Genomic DNA, 20,436 nt, shown 5'->3' on the forward strand with positions numbered 1-20,436 from the left:
GCATCTGATGAAGTGGGGAACGAAGCTGTCAACAGCTACTTTAGTAACTCCATGTATTCTTCTGAATACCCATTGCGTGGGAACAGGATGGTGGATGTGTGCAAGAGCATACCGCTGCCTTTCCCAGGAGCATCTGGCTAGCCATGAATGGCCATGGAGTAGACTAGGTCTTTTAATTTGAGATACCAGAGCCTATGTTCATACCTTTATCTTACAAAAGCTAAAGTCTCTAAGATACCACAGAGCTCTCCGTTGCCTAATGTAGCTACCATTCTGGAAAACAGTAACTCTGTAAATCATTTAAGTTCACCAATGACTATGTGCACCCTTCTCAAGTCTGGCAAGCATCCCTCGCGCACTCACGAAATTGCCTCGATCATGTCAACACCCATCTCCACACAGCAATGGGCATGATCAGCCCGTGGCTCTGGCAATCCTGAGACACAATAGTAGCAATCCCCAAGGATCTTGATGCGAAGGCAATGATTTTCCTAAAAAAAAGAAAAAAAAGAAAAAAGGAGGGAGATTCAGAAAAGCCATCAATGGTAACTGTAGCCTTCCAGTCATCTCACCTGAGTTCAATGCTCCCTGCCACACAGATCAATCACATTAGCTAGCTTTGTTGTTAGTTGCGAAGTCGTATCCCACCCATCGTGACCCTATGGACAACGTTCCTCCAGGCCTTCCTGTCCTCTACCATCTTCTGGAGTCCATTTAAGCTCACGCCTACTGCTTCAGTGACTCCATCCAGCCACCTCATTCTCTGTCGTCCCTTTCTTCTATTGCCCTCAATCTTTCCATTAGCTAGCTAGCAACTGTTATTTCAACAGTAATCCGAGAATTTGTAGCTTATTGAAGATACAGAAGTTTTTATCCAGTACTTGTTTCCAATAATTGGGGGGGGGAGGTTAAGAGCAGGGGAGGGGAAGGGAGGAGAGAGGAATTTCAGTTACTTTGAAGAAACTTGAAACTCTAGTGAAGTTTATAAATCAACCTTATGGCCCAGAACTGGTACCAGTATTAATTTCAAGGTAGGTTCAAAGGAATTTTGGAACAGATACACACTACAACAAAGGCAGCAGAATATAGCACAAAAAAGACATACAGACCAACAACCCTAGGAATAATTAGAAGTTACAGGTCCTCCTCGATTTGCAACCATTTGTTTAGTGGCTGTTCAAAATTACAAAGGCACTGAAAAAAGCAACTTATGACCGTTTTTCACCTTTATGACCATTGCAGAATCCCCATGATCAGGAGATCAAAATCTGGGCGCTCGGAAACTGGCATGTACTTATGACAGTTGAACTGTCCAGGGGGTCATATAATTTACATTTTGCAACCTTCCCAGCAGGCAGCTTCCAACAAGCTAAAGTCAATGAGTCAAGCCGGATTTGCTTAACGACCATATGATTCACTTAACAACTGCTGTGATTCGCTTAACAACTGCGTCAAAAAAAGGTTGTAAAGTGGGGGCACAACTCACTTAACTGCCTTGCTTAGCACTGGAGATTTTGGATCAGCTGTGGACATAAATTGAGGACTATCTGTATTTGGCAAGGCAAGATAACCCAAGGGGATAATGTGACAGAAGAAAATATACAATTCACATTGACTTTTGGGGCACAGCCATCAACACAATGCCCTTTTCTCAGAGGACAGGCAGCAAGGTGCCACACAGGCATTTTAAATTATAATTCCCTTGCTCACTGAACATAGCACTTGCTCACTGAGTTTTATAAGGATTATTGCCAACATATCTAAAAGCACTAAGTTCAGGAAATCATCTTTTCTGTTAGCCTGGCCTGTTCCTCCCTTACCGCAGCCAGCTTATCAAAACGGGCAAAAAGTTCATTCAGTGTCATGACCAGTTCTTGTGCCGTGCACTGGGATGCCAAGCTAGTGAAGCCCTCAATGTCGGCAAAGAGAATGCTGTGGGGAGAGAAAAGCAGAAATAGGAATTAGAATGGAGACCCACAAACAGTCAAAAGCCATTTGGCTCCTTTTTTGCATATATTCATGAGGAAATTCAGCCAACATCTTCAACCCCACTGACCCTCATCTGCCAAGAAATTATGCTATGGTCTCCAAACTTCTAACAGAATGATATTTATTGACTGGTTTCACTGACCCTCAAAGTCACAGACATATACATCCAAAGGATATATATTACCTGACGTTGTCATGTTTCTGGATATAGATCTTGTGGAACATCATGTCTTCCTTCTTGGTGTTGATGTCCTCCTTCATTTCCATGGCAACATGTTGGGGCAGGACAGAGAGGAGAAGTCGTTCCTGTCAGGGGTCCAGAAAGAAAGGTCCATTATGGTTTTCATTACAGCAGTAATTTTGCTGGAATAAACCAAAAACCAAGATCTGAGCCTATTGACCCACCCCACTACCAATGCTGTTTTATTGCATGCTTTTTGGCCTGCAAGGCATTATAGAGTTGAGTTGCCATGCTACCTGTTCCCACCTCATAAGCATTTTACTTGCAGACAGACTGAAACATAGCAGAAAGGAAGAAGGCCCAAGATGGCAATCTATTACCATATGGGAAAAAAGGGAGTCTGTGTGAAAGACAATGCTTGAGTATGTGTACAAAATATTATATCCTTCTGCCTAGCTGATAAAGTTATGAGGCTCACTGGAAGAGACCAGTGTTAGAGCTAAATAAGAGCAATGAGGCATTCACTTCCACAGAACTTCTCTAGAAGAGAATGTGCTTGCACATTCTAAATTTGCACAGCTAAATTGGATCTGTGGATCATAGATAGAGAGAAAGAACAAATTGGGTTTTTTAATGCATTCTTTCAAGAATTAAAGATCCTGAAATTTTGTGCATAGGTGAAAGATAAAATAAACTTCAAAATAATTAGTGTCATTGGTCTCAGGAAGCCAATGCAATCAATTTACAAGCCTATAATATAGGAAAATTTTCAGCACACATGCACATGTCTGACTTTAAATACAAAGCAGACCAAGTGCAAGGAGTTGAAACTATACTACATGATGTAAATGTCACCTAATTTTCCATCTACTAATGTGAAGTTGCAGGAGAAAGACTTTGAGGATATAATAAAGAGTTTGCAACCTGTAAGGGTCAGGAAAAACATTAAAGTGAACTGATCTAACTGCACTTGTTTCTAGCAACAGGATTCTCTTGGTAAAAAAGCAGTGCAATACTGAATGACACATTAATGACTTTATAAGGAGCAAGCAAAAGTTCTATGAATCTACGATCAAAAGCTTTGTAGGACTCTTCCTCAATTAAGTTGAAGAAAAATAGCAAAAATAATGGAAGGGATGGAGGCTCCCTTTGAGGAGAGGGATTATTATATTTTACAAAAAAACAAAAACAAACCTGCAGTAACTTTTCATGACTTTGAATTCCTAGAATGGATGCAGTATAAATGTGAGAAAGACTCTAATTGTAATTTCTACTGAATTCTATAAAGCAGTGGCCCCCAAAGTTTCCACCTTGGTAGCGCAGCCCGGCACGCGTGTGTGTGTGTGTGTGTGTGTGTGTGTATGTGAGTGGCAGGTGCAGGAGCACAGCATAATTGGTGACAGCGGTGGCTGCGCACGCCCTCCACTCACGAGAATGGAGCTTCAAGCGTGAGTGGAGAGTGCTTGTGCTTGTGCGCGAAGCTCCACTCGCACGAACGGAGGACGTTTGAGCAGAGGGCGCTTGTGCTTGTGCGCGAAGTTCCACTCGCACGAGCAGAGGGCACCTGTGTGTAAAGCTCCAATGGAGCTTCGCAATCTAGCACAAGGGCCCACTACTTGCCCAAGTGGAGCGACCTGCACACGCACGCTTGCCCATCACTCATGCGGCCTGGTTTCAAAAAAGGCCGCGGCCCAGGGCTTGGGGACCCCTGCTGTAAAAGATATTTAGGCTCTGTTAAAATGTCTCAGAGCTGGGGCATCCCACATCTCCAAGCAACAAAATCATCTCAATATTAACCAAACACGTGCAGGAACCCAAGACATAGTGCATGCTCTCTGTTTTCCCAACTCTAACTCCCCACTCCCTGCAGCAGTTCCATCCTGCCCCCCCCAATTCTGATTAGGTCCCCACCTGCTGACGGTTTTCACGTTGTAAGTGCAGTCGAGCCTGGATGTAGCCACGTGTTTCCCGGAAGGCCTGGCGCTGTGACACTTCAGCTGGATAGTGGGTGCAGATACCAATGATGTTGGTACAGAGGAAGATCAAAGCATTTGCAACAAGCTGCAAGCAAGGGAAAGACCCATACAAACTGGGCACAAGTATTTTTTGACATAAACAGTTTCTAGCTTGGCTTTCACTTTTCCCACTGTCTTTGGAGAGAGCCATCCTCCCTCACACCCCAGCATAAAGAATGAATTAAAAGCTTTATGCAAGGAGGGCCTCTTAGAACACAAAGGGGGGTTTGTACTCTCCCTTCCCCTCGGTTGATGCCCAAGATACCAAAGATTCTGCTGGGAAGGGTGGGTGTCAGCCTCCTCCCCCCCCCCCGCAATCAACGAGAGTCCTCCTCATTGGTAGTCACCCCTCCAGGGTGACTTTTCGACCCGATTGAGGGTCTACCGGCAGAGGAAAAGCAGGTAACGAAGAGAGAGAGAGCCTCTTCGTGTGCCTGCACCCACTGCAACCCAAACAGGAGGTTCCGGAAGATCCCAATGCTTTTTTCTTCTTCTCAGTTTCACTTCCCATTCTCTCTCCCTAAAAGCAGGAAGATCCCAATGCCTTTAGGGAGAGAGAATGGGAAGTGAAACTGAGAACAAAAAAAACCCCTTTGTAGTCCACGCTAAGAGGTGAAGCTGGAAGACCAAAACTGTAATTATGTTTGTTTTTCAAACAACCTTCCATGTGCAGTGGCCTTCCTAGAGAGACGAGTATGTTTCTATGGGGAAAGACCCACAAATAAATAAATATAAATAAATATATATATAAAAAGCACTCATATATATATGGCATGCACTTCATTCGCAGAACCCCCACTTTCAGGCCCTGCTAATAATGTGGAAGCCTATTTCCTCTTCAAAACTCAAGAAGACTGCTGCTAATGAGAGTAAACAATGCTGGGCTAGATGCACAAATTGTTTAGAATAGCTACCTATGTGTTTACATGTTCGCACGTATTCCAAAGGCATCAGCCCCCTGCCTTTCCAGGCTCATCTGCCAGGCCAGAGTGATGTAGGAACAGTGCATCTGTGTTAACATCCAAGGGGTCACTTGCTCATCAAGTGAAGTTTCCCTTAAATGATAATTCAATTAATTCAACATTCTATCATATTCTAAATACCACTAGGAAAAATTGTCCATGCCCACATAACATGCTACATGACTAGAAAAAGAGACTTGAAGGGAATAAACCAATTTAGACAATACGTTTATTGTCCCAAAGCAACATATCCTCTCAGGCCAGGGCACAGACACCCCCCCCCCCAGACTAAGCTTGGCAGTGACCAAATGGGAGACTATTCATGAATGCTGCATGCAAGCTCCATGATGGAAGAAAGGCAGATTACTAACGTGTTTTGTGACCAGGTAAGGCAGCTATTGATAAGGAGGATAACTGAGGCACAAAACCAACCAAGTAACAGCAGGGGTCCACTCAGATCAACCAGGAACAAGTCATACCATTACAATCCTGTGCATTACTATCCTGTGGCATGTCTGCCTCGCCTTATTGAAATATTATAATAATTGTGCCCTGCCCTGCCAGTTTATTGTTGAGCTCTGGAAAACAAAAACAACAGCAAGCTTTGAATACTTGACAAGCAGTTAAGTTATTAGGCAGGCAGAGTAGCCAAAGAAACCAAAAGTCCATTTTTTCAACAGAGGTCAGCTTAAGGTTTCCCCATATAATAACCAGCAGCATGCAGCTGGAGCTGCTAAGGATGCATGCCTGGGAGGGAAACTGATGGGGCTGAATGTAGGCCAAGATTATTGGCACACAATGCTGCCTTGAAAGTGAAATTTTTAAGTTTTTGCAAGTTTTAAGAGTTTTCTCTGGCATTAATTCCTACTGGACACCAGTATGGCGCCACTGTTCCCTGCCTTGATGTTCTGCAGCCACCAAGATAGAGTAAAAATATCAGGAGCGACAGCACAACAGCCTATTCCGTGCCTGTTTACAATCCTTTCACACATAGCCACCATGCAGGCAGAGGGGCTGTCATCCAGAAGTCACACTGCTTCCAGGACAAAACATTCACAAAGTTCCTTAAAATATTTCCAAAGCAAGTTAAGACATTTAGTTAAAAGGGTACTTGCACTTGGTTAAATGAAAGAAAACAGGCTCCGCGGGCCTAAAAAAAAATCAATTCTCTAACAGAACAGCTCCATTTATATTCCAAAAGGAAAACATCTCTCCGCAGTAATTAACAGCTACAGAGCATAATAATTGGTCCAGAGTTACCAGCTAAGTGCTTGCTCAAATCACACATACAGTGTTCAAAAACACAAGATTTAGCTAATTGTAATTTCAGTAGCTACAATCCAGCATATGGATTTGCTTCACCAAAGGATGACAGAACAATGTAAGAAGACCTACATACACCATTACTGTTTGAGGTCATTAACTAAGTTTACACAACAAAATAGGGCATAATCTTTTTTACCCACCATGGGTTGAAGATGCTGTAGTAACAGATCCCTGCCCTGGGCATTGGGTTGGACTAGATGGTAACATTCAACTTTTCCATTCTATGGTTCTATAATGATATGATTTGTCTGGTTTTGGCTTAGCATATCGAATGAACTCAGTCTGTGCAGTTTGCAAACAATTAGCATAATATATAAATCTAATCAGTTTTGGCTAAGCCAGTGGTGGCGAACCTATGGCACACGTGCCAGAGGCGGCACGCAGAGCCCTCTCTGTGGGCACACGCCATCACCCCAGCACACGTGGTCTCTAAAAGTTCGCCATCACTGGCCTAAGGCCAGCCAGCCTGGAGCCGCCATTGGGGAGCCCACCATCTCACCGCCAGAGACCCCCTGGATCTCCCCCCAACCCTGCCCTGCCCAGCTCCCACAGGTGTCCCTCCCCATAAGCAACATTGAGGTGGCCACGCCCCCCCGGCCATGCCCATGCCATTACTGCAGACACACCCATCCAGTGGCCACACCCACCCAGTCTGCCACGCCCACTGTAGCTGCGCCCACCAAGTGGGCCACACCCACCCGGCACCCGGCGATACATAAGTGGGTTTTGGGTTGCAGCTTGGGCACTCGGTCTCTAAAAGGTTCACCATCACTGGGCTAAGCAATCATGGCTTTGAACAATGTATGAACCTAATCATTGGAAGGTTATTTCACACACTTTAGGACTGAGCATCAAGGAATAAACCATCCCAAGAGATGTGATTCAGTTGTAGCAAGAATGTCCTGAGTTAAATCTCTGGTCTACAGCCGAGTCCTTTGGTTTTTACAAAACTCGTATCTTGAACTCCAGTTGGCAATAGCACTAGCAATAGCAGACTTATGTACCGCTTCACATTGCTTTACAGCCCTCCCTAAGCGGTTTACAGTTTATATTACTCCCCAACAATCTGGGTCCTCATTTTACTGACCTCGGAAGGATGGAAGGCTGAGCCAACCTTGAGCCGGTGAAGATCGAACCACCAGCAGAATTAGCCTGCACTACTGCATTCTAACCACTGCACCACCACGGCTCATTAATTAAAGTCTTGAAACTGAGTTGTAGTCTGACAGCCAAAGATGATCAGGAATTTCATGCTGGGAAATGAAGCACCCCGACCTTTCCCTATGCCCACTGGCAAATCTGAACGATTTTTGCCCCTCCTCCAGCCATCCAAGTAGGCAAGTACTATGTTTTCTAGGCTATTAACTCTAACGGTTGAGTCAACCCATCTCAGAAGATATGAACTGGGGGCATAAGAACCTCCGGTCCAATAGCAGGCTAAGAAAAGCTTCACTTTGCGGCCCTTGAAAGCCTGAGACAGACTTGCATAGACAGTGGTTTGCCTAGAAGTAATGTGTTAGCGATCAGAAGGAGAGGACGGCAGACCTGCATTATTAGAGATGCAATCTAAAGGACATAATTATGATAAGCATTTTAACTGATTAGTCACTTAAATCTGCATGAGGTTCAATATATTTCAGAAGCATTTTTTTCCCTTTGCCGATCATGTATGTTTATCCTGCAAGAAAAATGGGACATGCCTTGCATACAACTATGCCCTCATCTGTACCTCTTCAGACTATTTGTCCATATGAGCTTAATGGTAGGCGATGAGGGAGTTTTCAGGTATTCTTAATTTCAATTCAGCCAGTTCTATCAACATGGTCAATGACAAAGGATTATGGGAGTTGCACTCCAAAATAACAATCAGCTTGCCTAACACTGATGAAACTCGTCATTGTCTACTAACTGGAGAACAGTTCTCCAAAATCTCAGGAAGCTTTCTCATCACCTATCACTTGCTTCTCTTTTTAAACAAAACGGAGAAGCCAAAGATTGAACCTTGGATGGCGTGCATGGAAACATAGATTGCTATACTACTGAACTTTGAAACTTCCACTTTCTTTTCAGATAATGCTTGCCATCTGCTGCTTCTGAACAAACTTGCATGATATATAGGCATGTGCGTCCATGCATATAAACTCTGCTGCTGGATCACATTTCGAGCTGAATAAACATTTTTCAGCCAGTTAAGGTAACCAAACATCACAGACCTATTTATTTATCTATGAACTACTTACTGGTTCTCATCACTTGATACCTCTTGGTGTAGCTTACTCCCACTCCTTCCACGTAATAGCCTGTAACAGTGATGGATACTCAATATTCGTAAAATGTCACCCAATAGTATGGACAAATTCTGAGCCCGACATTAATTCACAAGGTTTAAGGAAGAAAACCTGTAATCTTCCCCAAGCCAGGAAAGATTCTACATAAAAAAAATATATACAATTAAAAAAAGCTTTATTTGCTGTTGCTTGACACAAAACTAGAATTTACAGTACTGTATCTGCTACAGTACTTGGGCACCCATGAGAGAGATGACATTTTACACCATAAATCAAGGCTGTGAAATGTATGCTTCCCTAAATATGGATTATACTTGCTACCCATCCTTTCCTATATCATGCTGACTAAAGCTGGTGGGAACTGGAATCTAACATCATCTAGATCAGGGGTAGGCAACCTCGGCTCTTTTATGACTCGTGGACTTCAACTCCCAGAATTCTTGAGTCAGCAGAGCTGACTCAGGAATTCTGGGAGTTGAAGTCCACGAGTCATAAAAGAGCCGAGGTTGCCTACCCCTGATCTAGATACAGGGATGTCAAACTGCTGGCCTGTGGGCCTGTTGCATCATACAGAGGCCACGCCCACCCCAGCTCTGGCAATGCAAAGGCCCGATATGTCGTGACATGTCATGTGACGCAGCGAGTTTAACACCCGTGATCTAGAAAGTGAACAACCCCAGCAATCTTACTTTGCAAGGGACCAGAACTGCTTTTAGTACCAGGGAGCCTAAATATATATCTCTAAACTAGAGGTCCCTAAACTCTTCAACTTCTCAACCTCTTCATGAAGTAGTTTCAAACTGCTCATCAACCCCTCTCCCCCCAAAACATTATATGGAAATAATTTAACAAATACCATGTTAATAGTACTATGAATAATCAAAGCAATAACAATTGTTTGAGGATCGATACTGACCACTTTGAGGAACCCTGATATAAAAGACAGATTAAATCCTACAGTGCCTCTAGTTTTTACTGAGGCAAACTAATCTTGTCTGCAGTTCTTAATGAAGCTAAAATGAACATCTCTTACAAATAATTGGGCAGGTAAATGCTTCTTTTCATTGTGAATTTCTGATAAGTGGAAACTGAATTTTGAATAAATTAGTTCAGATTCCAAAATCCGTTAATCTCCAGACTGTTAAATGATATTTAGATTACTATTAAGAATTAGAACAGAGGAAAGCAATCTGGGCCCAGAAGGTGTTGACAAACCAGCATCTCACCGCTGGCCATGCAGAGTCCAGCTATTGGGATTTCTGGTTCAGAAATATCTGGATATACTTAGTTTACCTATTTTAGACTAGAGCTAACTGAAATAATTCAAAGCATCAAAGAAGAAATTCTGTTTGGATGTATCTTGTGCAGCAAACTCAAGACATGGTGGGCTGGAAGCATGGAACCCAAATTTAATTGGGCTGCCAAACTAAGCCTGTTTGTGGTTTACCAGTACACTAAACAATAAACTAAACAAACAGGCAACACAATGTAAGATGGAATCGCTAAGCCTTCCCCCCCCAAAAAAAACAACAGCAAAACCACCCTCAAATCCACAACTGAGATTAAAAGTTGTAGTACAAATGCTATATTTTTAAGAAATCTTGTTAAGTGTATTGTGCAAAATCCAAGCTACAAGTAACTATTCTGTGAACAAAAATAATGATTATTATTAACAATATAATTAAGTAGCTACATCCTAGCTAATTAGCTACATCCTTAAATTTCCTTTGGAAGGAAACAAGAAATACAGAGAAGGCAGCAATGTAGCACCAGGCCCTATAAACAGACATGCCGCCATACTTCCAATTTTCAGTGAGCTGATAACTTCATTACTTCCATAGCTGTGACACTGGCTACATTACTCCATCTTCAGTTCAGACTTCCTTTATCATGGCAATAGTCAGCCATATCTCTGAATGATTAATACGTGTCTTCAGAAGCTGTACTGTGGACAGTTAATAGCATTAGACAAGATCCCCTGGGTTCTAATTAACATATTTCTCAAGTTTATTTCTGCTGGACAAAAAAAGGATGTGAGCTTTTGATGTTTTAGTTCCTAACGTCTAAAGAGTGAGAAATTGAGCTTTCCCTCCTCCTACTGAGGAATTGAAGAAAAGAGGCGTCAGCTTCCCTCTTCTCTACTCGTCTGCCATACACTATTCCATACATAATTCCAATTTATGCCACGTTGTTCTGTTGTTGTTTTTTTTACCCCTACTCATTTGTCACTTAGCTCATAATCATAACCCAAAACACTTTATGGAATCTAACCAGCTAACAATGTGCAACACTGGAGTAATCATGTGAGTAACCCCACAGGGAAAGGATCAGTCCTATTGGTTTGCCTTTAAAAGAATTAGGTTCTTTCTCCCTTCCATAGCATAGTTCAGTAAACACTTTCTTATATTTAAGGTCTGGAAGTTGTGGGAATGCTTTGATGGTCTCACAGATTGACCCTTCCCAGATACCTAGCCTCTTCAGAAACATTGACTATATTTACCAGCTGTCCCTAAGGGAGGGTCATTGGGAGCTGGCTGGATTGGCCTTTGCTTCCAGTAAGAAAGCATTCCTGCCCTAAGGTCAGAATAATACTGAAACCTTACATCTAGTTCATTTACAATAAGGCACAGGAATAAAGGGGGATTTGGGTAAGAAGATGAAAATTTTGCAGGATTGAATCCCCCTCCTTCCCTGTTACAATATTTGATTAATAAGCATTTTACTATCTATCCTCAGAATAAATTTTAAAAAATCACCCTACGTCTGCAACTAGTGAAAAAGCTGCAGAGCTCCTGGTTTGGAGGGAACGGAGAGAACAAGCTGTAAATCCGAAGTGTTTTTTTAAAGTCTTTGAGAACTCATCTTAGTACAGCAACACAGGTATGTCATCACAAGAGCATCAGATCATTGCTCTATGCAGCCTCCCACACATGCACTTGTGGCTCATTCCCTTTCTGCCATCTTCTCCCTCTTTACGCATACATTATGTGTTTGAGTATTGCATTGTTCCTATCCTAAGCCTTTGCCACCACAATTTTAATGATTCGTGTTGAAGGGGAATGTTCAGTAGCTTTAGAACATCTTAATTGCAGTGTACCTGTGCAACTTTCAAGAGCCTGAATTTGACAGATTTCAAAAGGATAAATCATCTAAAGAAAGGGGGAAGAGTCTGTTGCTGCTTTTTAGGAGGAACAACAAAAGCACAAATGGGTGGGTGATCAACTACGTGTTAACATAGCTCTTGCTAAACTTTTGCATTTTCTGCCCAGATGTGCATATTGAAAGATATATTCTGCCTTTAATTCAACTGAGTGCAAGTACTACTCACTACATCGACTTACAATCAATCATTTAGTGATTATTTGAAGTTAGAACAGCACTGAAAAAAAATGAGTTGTGGCCATTTTTCACACTTACAACCGTTGCACCATCCCATGGTCACGTGATCAAAATTCAGATGCTTGGTAACTGGATCATATTTATGATGGGCTCAGTGTCCCAGGGTCATGGGACACTTGTCAGAAGCTCACCTTTTGTGAGCTTCTGACAAGCAAAGTCAATGGGGAAGCCAGATTCACTTAACAACCATATTACTAACTACTGCAGGGATTAACAAGTATGTCAAGAAAAGTCGTAAAATAGAGCAAAACTCACTGAACAACTGTCTTGCTTAACAACAGAAATGTTAGGCTCAATTATAGTGATAAGTCGAGGCTTCCTGTAGTACAGAACCAATCCAAAAACATATTTTCATAATCTGATGCTTTCCAGAGCCAATGGGCTTATCCTCAATCAGGTTACACCTCATTGACCCTCCAGTTATGATAACACAATGATGCCTCAAGTACTTAGGGTGGGGTTTCCAGACCACCCATCAATATAAAGAACAGGTGAGGAAGCATTTTCTGTTTAGCCTGCAGCAGCATTGAATGACATGGGCTTTTTTCCTCATACAAACTGTTCTCATCCACATTATTAAAGCATTTCTTAATTCATCCAGAATATAGATAAGATCAGGAGGGTGCACTGTGAAAATAATCGGGAAGTTAAAGAAAAAAAATGGATGGATGGGAACTGGAGAAATTGGTACATATGTAGAATTCATTGTAATAGTAAAGGAGACGAAGCAAAATGACAGGTTTACACAAATGGGCTCTTCAATCGTCCAGCCATTAGCTTAAAAAACACTATTTTCAGAACAATAGGTAGAGACGTTGTGAATGCTACCGCTACCTTGGTAGGGCCAATTCCAGCTATATGGATTTCTAGGCAAACTTTTGTTATCATCAAACTTCTGTGAGGAAAGGAGAATCAGGAACCTAGACAATATACAGCAGTAAATAAAAGCAAGTTCAAATGTATTCATCACCAAGATCCAGAGATCAAGCTTTGTTCAATGGAATTGAGGATATGCAAATTCCACTTAGCTCCATCCACAATTGGAGTGATTGTGGGGATGGGGAAAAGGTCACAGAACTTGCCTCCCCTCATATTATTCAAGGGCTCTCATTCATTCTTTATTCATTCATTTTGCTTGATGGGAGGACTTCAGTTTCACTTGCCTGCTCCCCTTAATAAGTCTTTACCACCTCTACACAGACCATTTTTATAGCCTTTCTTCAACACCAAAGGCATTAGCTATCCTTCAACAAAGCATCTTCGATTAGTACAGGGTTCCTATTCTGTCCCATCCACCAGTTACACGTTTATCTTTATCACCAAGGAGCTCCGCCATCTTTTCCCTCAGCCCAACTTTCCCCCATACCTGCTTCCAAACGAAGGAGTCGGTATTGTTCTGGTACCAAGAAATCACCAGATGAAGGACAGCCAGCAAGGCTCCAGACAGCACTGCCACCCGCATGCGCACGGGCAGAAGCGTGTAGATGATGTAGATGAAGAAGATGCTCCACCAGACCCCCTCGGAGGCACTTCGTGGTGAGACCCGGAGAGTGCCCAAAGCCTGCACTCCACAGAGTGCCAGGATGACCAGATAGCTCACCACCCACATGCAGTTCTGGTGGAAGCCAGTCCGATTGCAGAGGACCATCAGGGAGAGGAAAAGGGTAGCAGCCACGGCAAGGGCAGCGGTGTAGGACACATTGGGAGTGCCAGGCACACAGTGGAAGAGCAGCATGATGCAACACGCTAGCACCAAGACACCCATCAGCACCGTCAGTGAACTCTGGTTCATCTGGAAGAAGTAGCGCTGGTAGAGACGCTCCAACTTGGCTGAGCGGAAGCGCTTAGAGCGGAACACTTGCAGGAGGCGCCAGCCGCAATCGCTGGCAGACAGCCCCTTGGCCTCAACCGCCATGCTGGCGCCACCATCCTCAAATCCCAGGTCCACAGCTTTGAGCCCCAAATCTCCAGTTCCAGAACCAGGCAGAAGTGACGGTGGTTGCTTCCTGCCATAGTGGTCTTCCTGCCAAGAACAGTTCAACCCCAGCGCACCACTGCCTCTGCGCTCCAGCTCTTGGTCCTGTAGGCAGCTCATGTAGCGTGGGCCACAAAGTGCTGGGCGATGGCGCTTGGGCCCATTGCGCTCCCCCCAAGCGGTCTTCCGCTCATCCACCTTGGGCACCAGGATGCCACTAAACCAGGACATACTGTGGGAAAAGGGCAAAAGATTAGAAGCAGCTTCGGAAAGATCTCTTTACTCCAAGAGAACCAGGTGCACGCTATTCCCCCAAACAATTCAACAGGCAGAACAGCTTCCACCGCAGAAATCACCCCTGGTGAAGTGTAACTGGGTGGGAAGGAGATCCCTTCCTATTCCCATTCCCCTGAGGAGTCCAGGCATTTTGCACGCATGTAGCCCCGGGAGCTACCTGCTGTTTTCTTTCTCTGTGGAATGTTTTTGGCTGAAGTCATTTTGACTCCTAGCACAAGAAAACAGGGAGAAAAGACAGGAGGGCAGGAGACATAGCCAGGGGAAACCTGACCCAGGATGGCAGGGAGAGACAAGACCCTGCCAAATGTCAGATTCTGGGCAAAAAGCATCAAGACATTCTACAGAGGACAGTTTTAACACCTGTGGGGGGGAGAAAATGCTTCTGTCCCAGAATATGACTCTGCAAAGGATTCTCAAACAACAAAGGATATCCCTGTCAGCAGGACAGATCATTGGTTCGGCCTTGGGGAAGCCCCAGTACCTGGAAGGCCCCTAGGAATAGGGCACAATGAGGCGACATGGGTCTCCGTAAGGGAGCACCCTCAGTGTCAGGTTTCTTATTTCCTCTTCATCAAGCTGAGGCTGCAACCTGCAGGAAGAAGACAGACTGTCAGCTGGTCACACACATTAGTTTCCATTCCGTGGCTGAAGTACCAGCTGTACTCATTCTCTGGAACTCAAAGCAAGTTCCCCCCCACCCAACTCCTTACTCATCCACAACTCTCTTTGCATATTTCCTTCCCATTTCAGGCCATTTTGAACAGATAGCTTGCTTCCTTCGTATTCCAAGCAGACATTTCTACATAGAATTGTCCACTTATGTATCCTGTCCTTCCCTACCCTTCCCACATACCCACACTCACACTGCAGGAGATACACCGCACACAAAGTAAAATAATGCAGATTACCCTCGTTGCAACAAGTACACCGTTAAGAAAACGATTCTCAGATAAACTATGAATTCAGTGAACTGCTACGATACTGGAGGTCCTAACTTTTTTTCCCCAGACTTACTTTAAACAAGACCACCAGCAGTGACTACCTTCAGTTTATAACCCTCCACTATCCTGGGTAGAATCTAATACAGCCAGCCAACAATCAGCTGCACATCCAGAGGTTGCTCTAGTAACAAAACAGTTATCACGATGCTAATGTTATCTTCATCCCAAAAGACAGATCTCAACATTCCAATCCAATTTAAGCCGTGCCCCTGCATTCAACTTTAACAGAGTAATCAAACACTGCATAGTGCCTTGACCCCTAAACCTCCTTTGCAAGGTCTGGAGAGGACAGAAAGTAGGATGTGGGGCAGAAGTCCTACCTAATCTCCTTTTCCACTCCCTATCTGGTCCTTTAGCATATGGAGTTCTTTAGGTGGAAACTTAAAGTAGGGGTAGCATGCATGACCTTGTAGTCCTTGAAAGACCCTGGGCTTTAGGACAGGCCAGATAGAAATGAAGAATGGAATTATGGGGCTAACTAGATTCATACAATTCGGTTATTAAATCCATTTGGGGGGGGGTTGCACAACACACTGAACCATCAGTTAATTAACTGAGCTGGGTCTGCACAACAAGCTGTACACTATATACATACAACCAAGCTTAAAATTAACCATTTAAACATTTAGCAATTATTTAGTTGATCTGGTAACTGCTCTGACTGAACCCAGCCACAACAAAACTGACTTCGGTCTTAAGGGTGAAATAAGAGGGGCTTGGAACATCCTTCATCCTATGGAGAAAAGGCCATCATTAAATGCCTCAGGGGAAGGCCCTGCAGAAAGAGGTATATTTAGTTTGATTTCATCAACAGCTTTGAAGAATGCTTTGGCCGTCCAACGTATGATCACAATCATAATCCAAGTAGCACTGAGAGAAGCACTTAGAGAATGGCAAAATCAAGTAGGATTGACTGACAGGAGGACAAGTTCTCAGTTCCTCAGGTCCAAAAACTTAGGAGACAAAGGTTCTATTAGACCAAGAAAGGGCCATGAAGACATACAGAGAAAGGCAACTATTGTTTAACCTGAAAAGACTAGTGCTTCACTTCACCTATCTACCTTTGAAACAGAAGGGTTATCTCAGTTTCACTGAGAATATATACAGGTAGTCCTTGACTTATAACCATTCATTTAGTGACCGTTTGAAAGAGTAGCACTGGAAAAAATTACTCATGACTATTTTTCACACTTATGACCACTGCAGCATCCCCATGGCCATGTGATCAAAATTCAGATACTTGATAACTGGCATGAATTTATGACAGTTGCACTATCCCGGGGTCATGTAATCACCATTTGTAACCTTCTCAAGTGGCTTTCAACAAGCAAAGTCAATGGGGGAAAGCAGTTTTGCTCAACAACCACACAAAAACTGTAGTGATTTGCTTAACAGCTGTGGCAAAAAAAACCCATCGTAAAATGGGGCATACCTCACTTAACAACTGTCCTGCTTAGCAATGGAAACTTTGGGCTTCATTGTGGTCGTACGTTGAGGACCACATGTTAGTGCAGACAATAGAGTTTTAATATCTAGGGTGATGCCATCTTAAATTTAGGGCTATCTTTCTTCTAAAGCCATTACAGACAAGAAGGATTACAAAAAGGGCTCTCCAACCTGTATGCTTTCACTTTCTCTCACAGAAACTGATCATCACAAATGAAGACGAATATATGTATCCTGGTGACGGACCCAGATTGGATCCTGAAACTATCATTTATTCTCACTGAAAAAGGGGAGGGTGAGAATGCAGAGAAATAAATTTACTAATACCTGGAATAAATCTCCTGATCAAAAAAGGCAAGTCCTTTCCCCCCAACATATTGTGCTAGAAGAGATAACTAAACCCATTAAAGCCTTCTTCAACCCAGGCATCCTTCAGATATGTGGGTGTTAGCTCCCCAAGTTTTCAACAAGGGCTGTTATCTGGGAATTCTGGAAGTTGTTGAAGTCCATAAAACTGAAATATTTCCCGGCTGAGAAAATTGTGATATAAAAACAGTCTATATAATCTAGAAGATACAAAAACTCTTCCCTATCCCATCTCCTTCATTTGCTAGCTCATCTGATCTTTGTAACAAAGAGCAGCAACCAGAGGTAAAATTATCCTTATACTTAGAGCATTACCAAAATCCAACTGCTTAACTTTGGGAGTTCTCAAGCTATGGATTGGGAGGCCCCAGGGAGACACAAGCAACTTTTGCAAACAGGACTGAAACACTCACTCATGCTTCGTCTCAAAAAACTAAAGCAAGAATAAAACCCGATCGTATTTTGAGAGCTGGCTATCGATCCAAACTGTCCCAAATCACAGCTGCTTTGTTAGTTTTATTCACAAGGAATGCTCACACACCTTGATTTGTCCTTTTGCAGGGGGATAAGGCAGTGCTTGAGAAGGCCTGAATTAGCTCCTTAAACCAATAACTCAAGTCTCCCTGTTTAGTGTCCACGTTCTTCTCTAGGTTCCAGGGAGTTTATCCTAGTATGTGACCCAATGGATTTTGAAGTTCTGCATTTATGTGGAGGGAAAAGCATTTCCCAGCATCGCCCCTTTCAGCAGCCAAACTTGCGATTCAGCATGAAACCAAACTGGAATAGTTTTCTCCTTTCAAACTATTTGTCTTGACTGTCAGCCAAAACCAGGGCTGGTTTTAGCTTCGGCCTCTTCAGAGAACGATTCCAATACCGTTCAACAGAACCGTTGTCTCCATCTATTCTGGGAGATGGGAACAATGTTATGACAGCACCCTTCTATCACAGGCACTTGGGGAACACGTCAGAATACAGCCCCTCTTCCTGTTCCCTTTGAGTCCGGGCAGAATAACCCCATCCTAGTCCATCAGGACTCTGGCCAAACCACCTCCACTGTGGGACACAGCAGCCGAGGAAGAGACAAGTACAGCTTCGTGGCAGGCTACAGATATAGGCCAGGGGGTGCTGTGCAGACTAAAGTGGCAGATGCAAGCTTTGAGAGAGGGAAAATGGCCACAACTAAATAACACTAAAATAGCAACATCTCAGAATTCAGTTTTCCCAGCAAGAAATGTCACTCCCCCAAATGCAGAAAAAAAAATCAAATGATACAATAAGAATACCAACAGTGATTGAACTGCAACAATAGCTGGTCTGGGCCTAGGTGTGTGTGTGTACAAGATAACAGCACTGAAAAAAGTGACTTATGACCATTTTTCACACTACTGACCATTGCAGCATCCCCATGGTCATGCGATTTACATTCGGATGCTTGACCACTGACTCATATTTATGACAGTTGCAATGTCTCAGGATATGCAATCCCCTTTTGCAACCTTTGGACAAGCAAAGTCAATGGGGAAACCAGATTCACTTAATAACGGTGTTACTAATTTAACAACTGCAATGATTCACTTAACAAATGTGGCAAGAAAAGTCGTAAAATGGGGCAAAATTCATTTAATTTCTCATGTAGTAACATAAAATTTTGGGCTCAATTGTGGTCGTAAGTTGAGGACTACCTGTACAGTATTGGATGGGTAGCTTGGGGGGGGGGGTCCATTCTCGAGACACGTAGGTTCACCCTTTTGAGCTCTGGGAGAAAAGTCAGGACACATACGAAACACCCTAAACTTCTTTGTGGCAGAGTACACACCAGGCCTGCCAGCAAGTTCCCCAACGCACAGGAGTGCAGGTTACAGGTCAACATTCTTTCTCTCCCACCCCTCAGGTCCTCCTGCCTGGCGGCTTGCAAAATTGCATAGGGGAAAGCTCCCCATCACACAATCCTTTCCTTCACTCATTCCCCCCCCCTCCTCTTTGTAGGAGGCATACGCAGAACAGCCAGAAAGCAACCCAGAAGTAGAAAAAAAGGTTAAGGAAAGCCCACCTGTTCCTCCTCTAGGTAAGTAACCCATCCAGGCAGAGAAGCTGAAGAGCTACATAGCTTAGGCCCATTTTCTGGCTCCAACCGTCCCTCATTGAGGCATCCCAGAAAAATCAAGGGGGGGGGGATAGGGAAGGAACCAAAAAAGCGACGAGAGACGGACAGACAGAACAGGCCATACATTTCAAATATGTGCAGGTCTCCCTCCCTCCCTCCCGTCCGCCCCCACCCCCTTCTAATGCAACGAGTTGAATTAGTATTCCTAGCCCACCAGGCAAAGCCTTTTCGCCTGTAACACCCGAATCAAAAAGGAACGGGGGACTTATACACATCGGCGTACTTGACACAAGCCTGCAAGCCCATTCAGTCGGGGGCTGCAGCAAGGGAACTTTCCTGGCGCCGAGCAACTACGGCGCCTACAGAGGGCCTGGAGTCCGTGTACTGTACAGGTGCGTCCTCACGCCCCTTTCCTTGCAGTCTCCGCAGCTCCCGGCCGGTCGAGCGCCCCAACACAAGAGGCTTGTAGCTAAGACTCTCCCACCCACTCGAAGCCCGCCGTTGCCGCCCGCAATCCTCCGAGTCGAGGTAGAGACGGCCTAATGACTCCCCCCCCTCCTCCTCTTCTCGTCCTTTCTCATCCTTCTCAAGATTGGGCATTTCCCAAAGGCCCGGGCCTCTCCAGAGCCGCCTGTCCCCTGCCTGGGCTCCAAGGCTCCAGAGGCGCAGGGCGGGCGCCTCTCGGTCAGATCTTTCGGCTCCTTGCGCGCTCGGGAGCCGCAGTTGCACCCGTTCACCTCCCACCGTTCCCTCCATTCACCTCGCAATGCCCGAGCGATCTCGGTGGAAAGGCTGGGCCCTCCTCTCGGGGCAGCGGGAAGAAGCAGGAGGCGCCGTCCCCTGCCCAGCAGCTCTTTCTCCCAGCCCTCGCTCTGTGTGTTTACAGCGTGTCCCCCGCTCGCCGCCTTCGTCTCTTCTCCATTCCTGCTTGCTTGCTTGCTCGCTCTGGGCCCGTCCCCTCCTCCCGCGTTGTCCAGGGTAAACGCCCTCTAGCCCGGATCCACAAGGCTCGCCCCACTCTGTGCGCTCCCGACCGGGGATCGCCAAGCGGGAGGCCTTAAAGGCACAAGATCCCTTTTGTCTGCTT

The 20,436-nt window shown here is 44.4% G+C and overlaps 1 protein-coding gene across 1 annotated transcript in view; it reads right to left on the minus strand.

The window, feature by feature from the left end:
* Positions 1-14,937, minus strand: part of LOC107285710 (adenylate cyclase type 6-like) — a 22,047-nt gene extending 7,110 nt beyond the window's left edge. Inside the window, exons 1-6 of the mRNA XM_015813942.1 lie at positions 14,914-14,937; positions 13,527-14,367; positions 4,082-4,231; positions 2,174-2,295; positions 1,821-1,932; positions 364-491 (exon numbers count right to left, since the gene is read on the minus strand). Of these exons, the coding sequence (XP_015669428.1) occupies positions 364-491; positions 1,821-1,932; positions 2,174-2,295; positions 4,082-4,231; positions 13,527-14,366 (1,352 nt within the window). The 5' untranslated portion in view covers position 14,367; positions 14,914-14,937. The remainder of the gene's footprint in view (positions 1-363; positions 492-1,820; positions 1,933-2,173; positions 2,296-4,081; positions 4,232-13,526; positions 14,368-14,913) is intronic.
* Between the last annotated feature and the right edge of the window lie 5,499 nt (positions 14,938-20,436).

This window comes from Protobothrops mucrosquamatus, unplaced genomic scaffold, assembly GCF_001527695.2.
Source record: "Protobothrops mucrosquamatus isolate PMUCROS unplaced genomic scaffold, P.Mucros_1.0 scaffold_76, whole genome shotgun sequence".
Lineage (NCBI taxonomy): Eukaryota > Metazoa > Chordata > Lepidosauria > Squamata > Viperidae > Protobothrops > Protobothrops mucrosquamatus.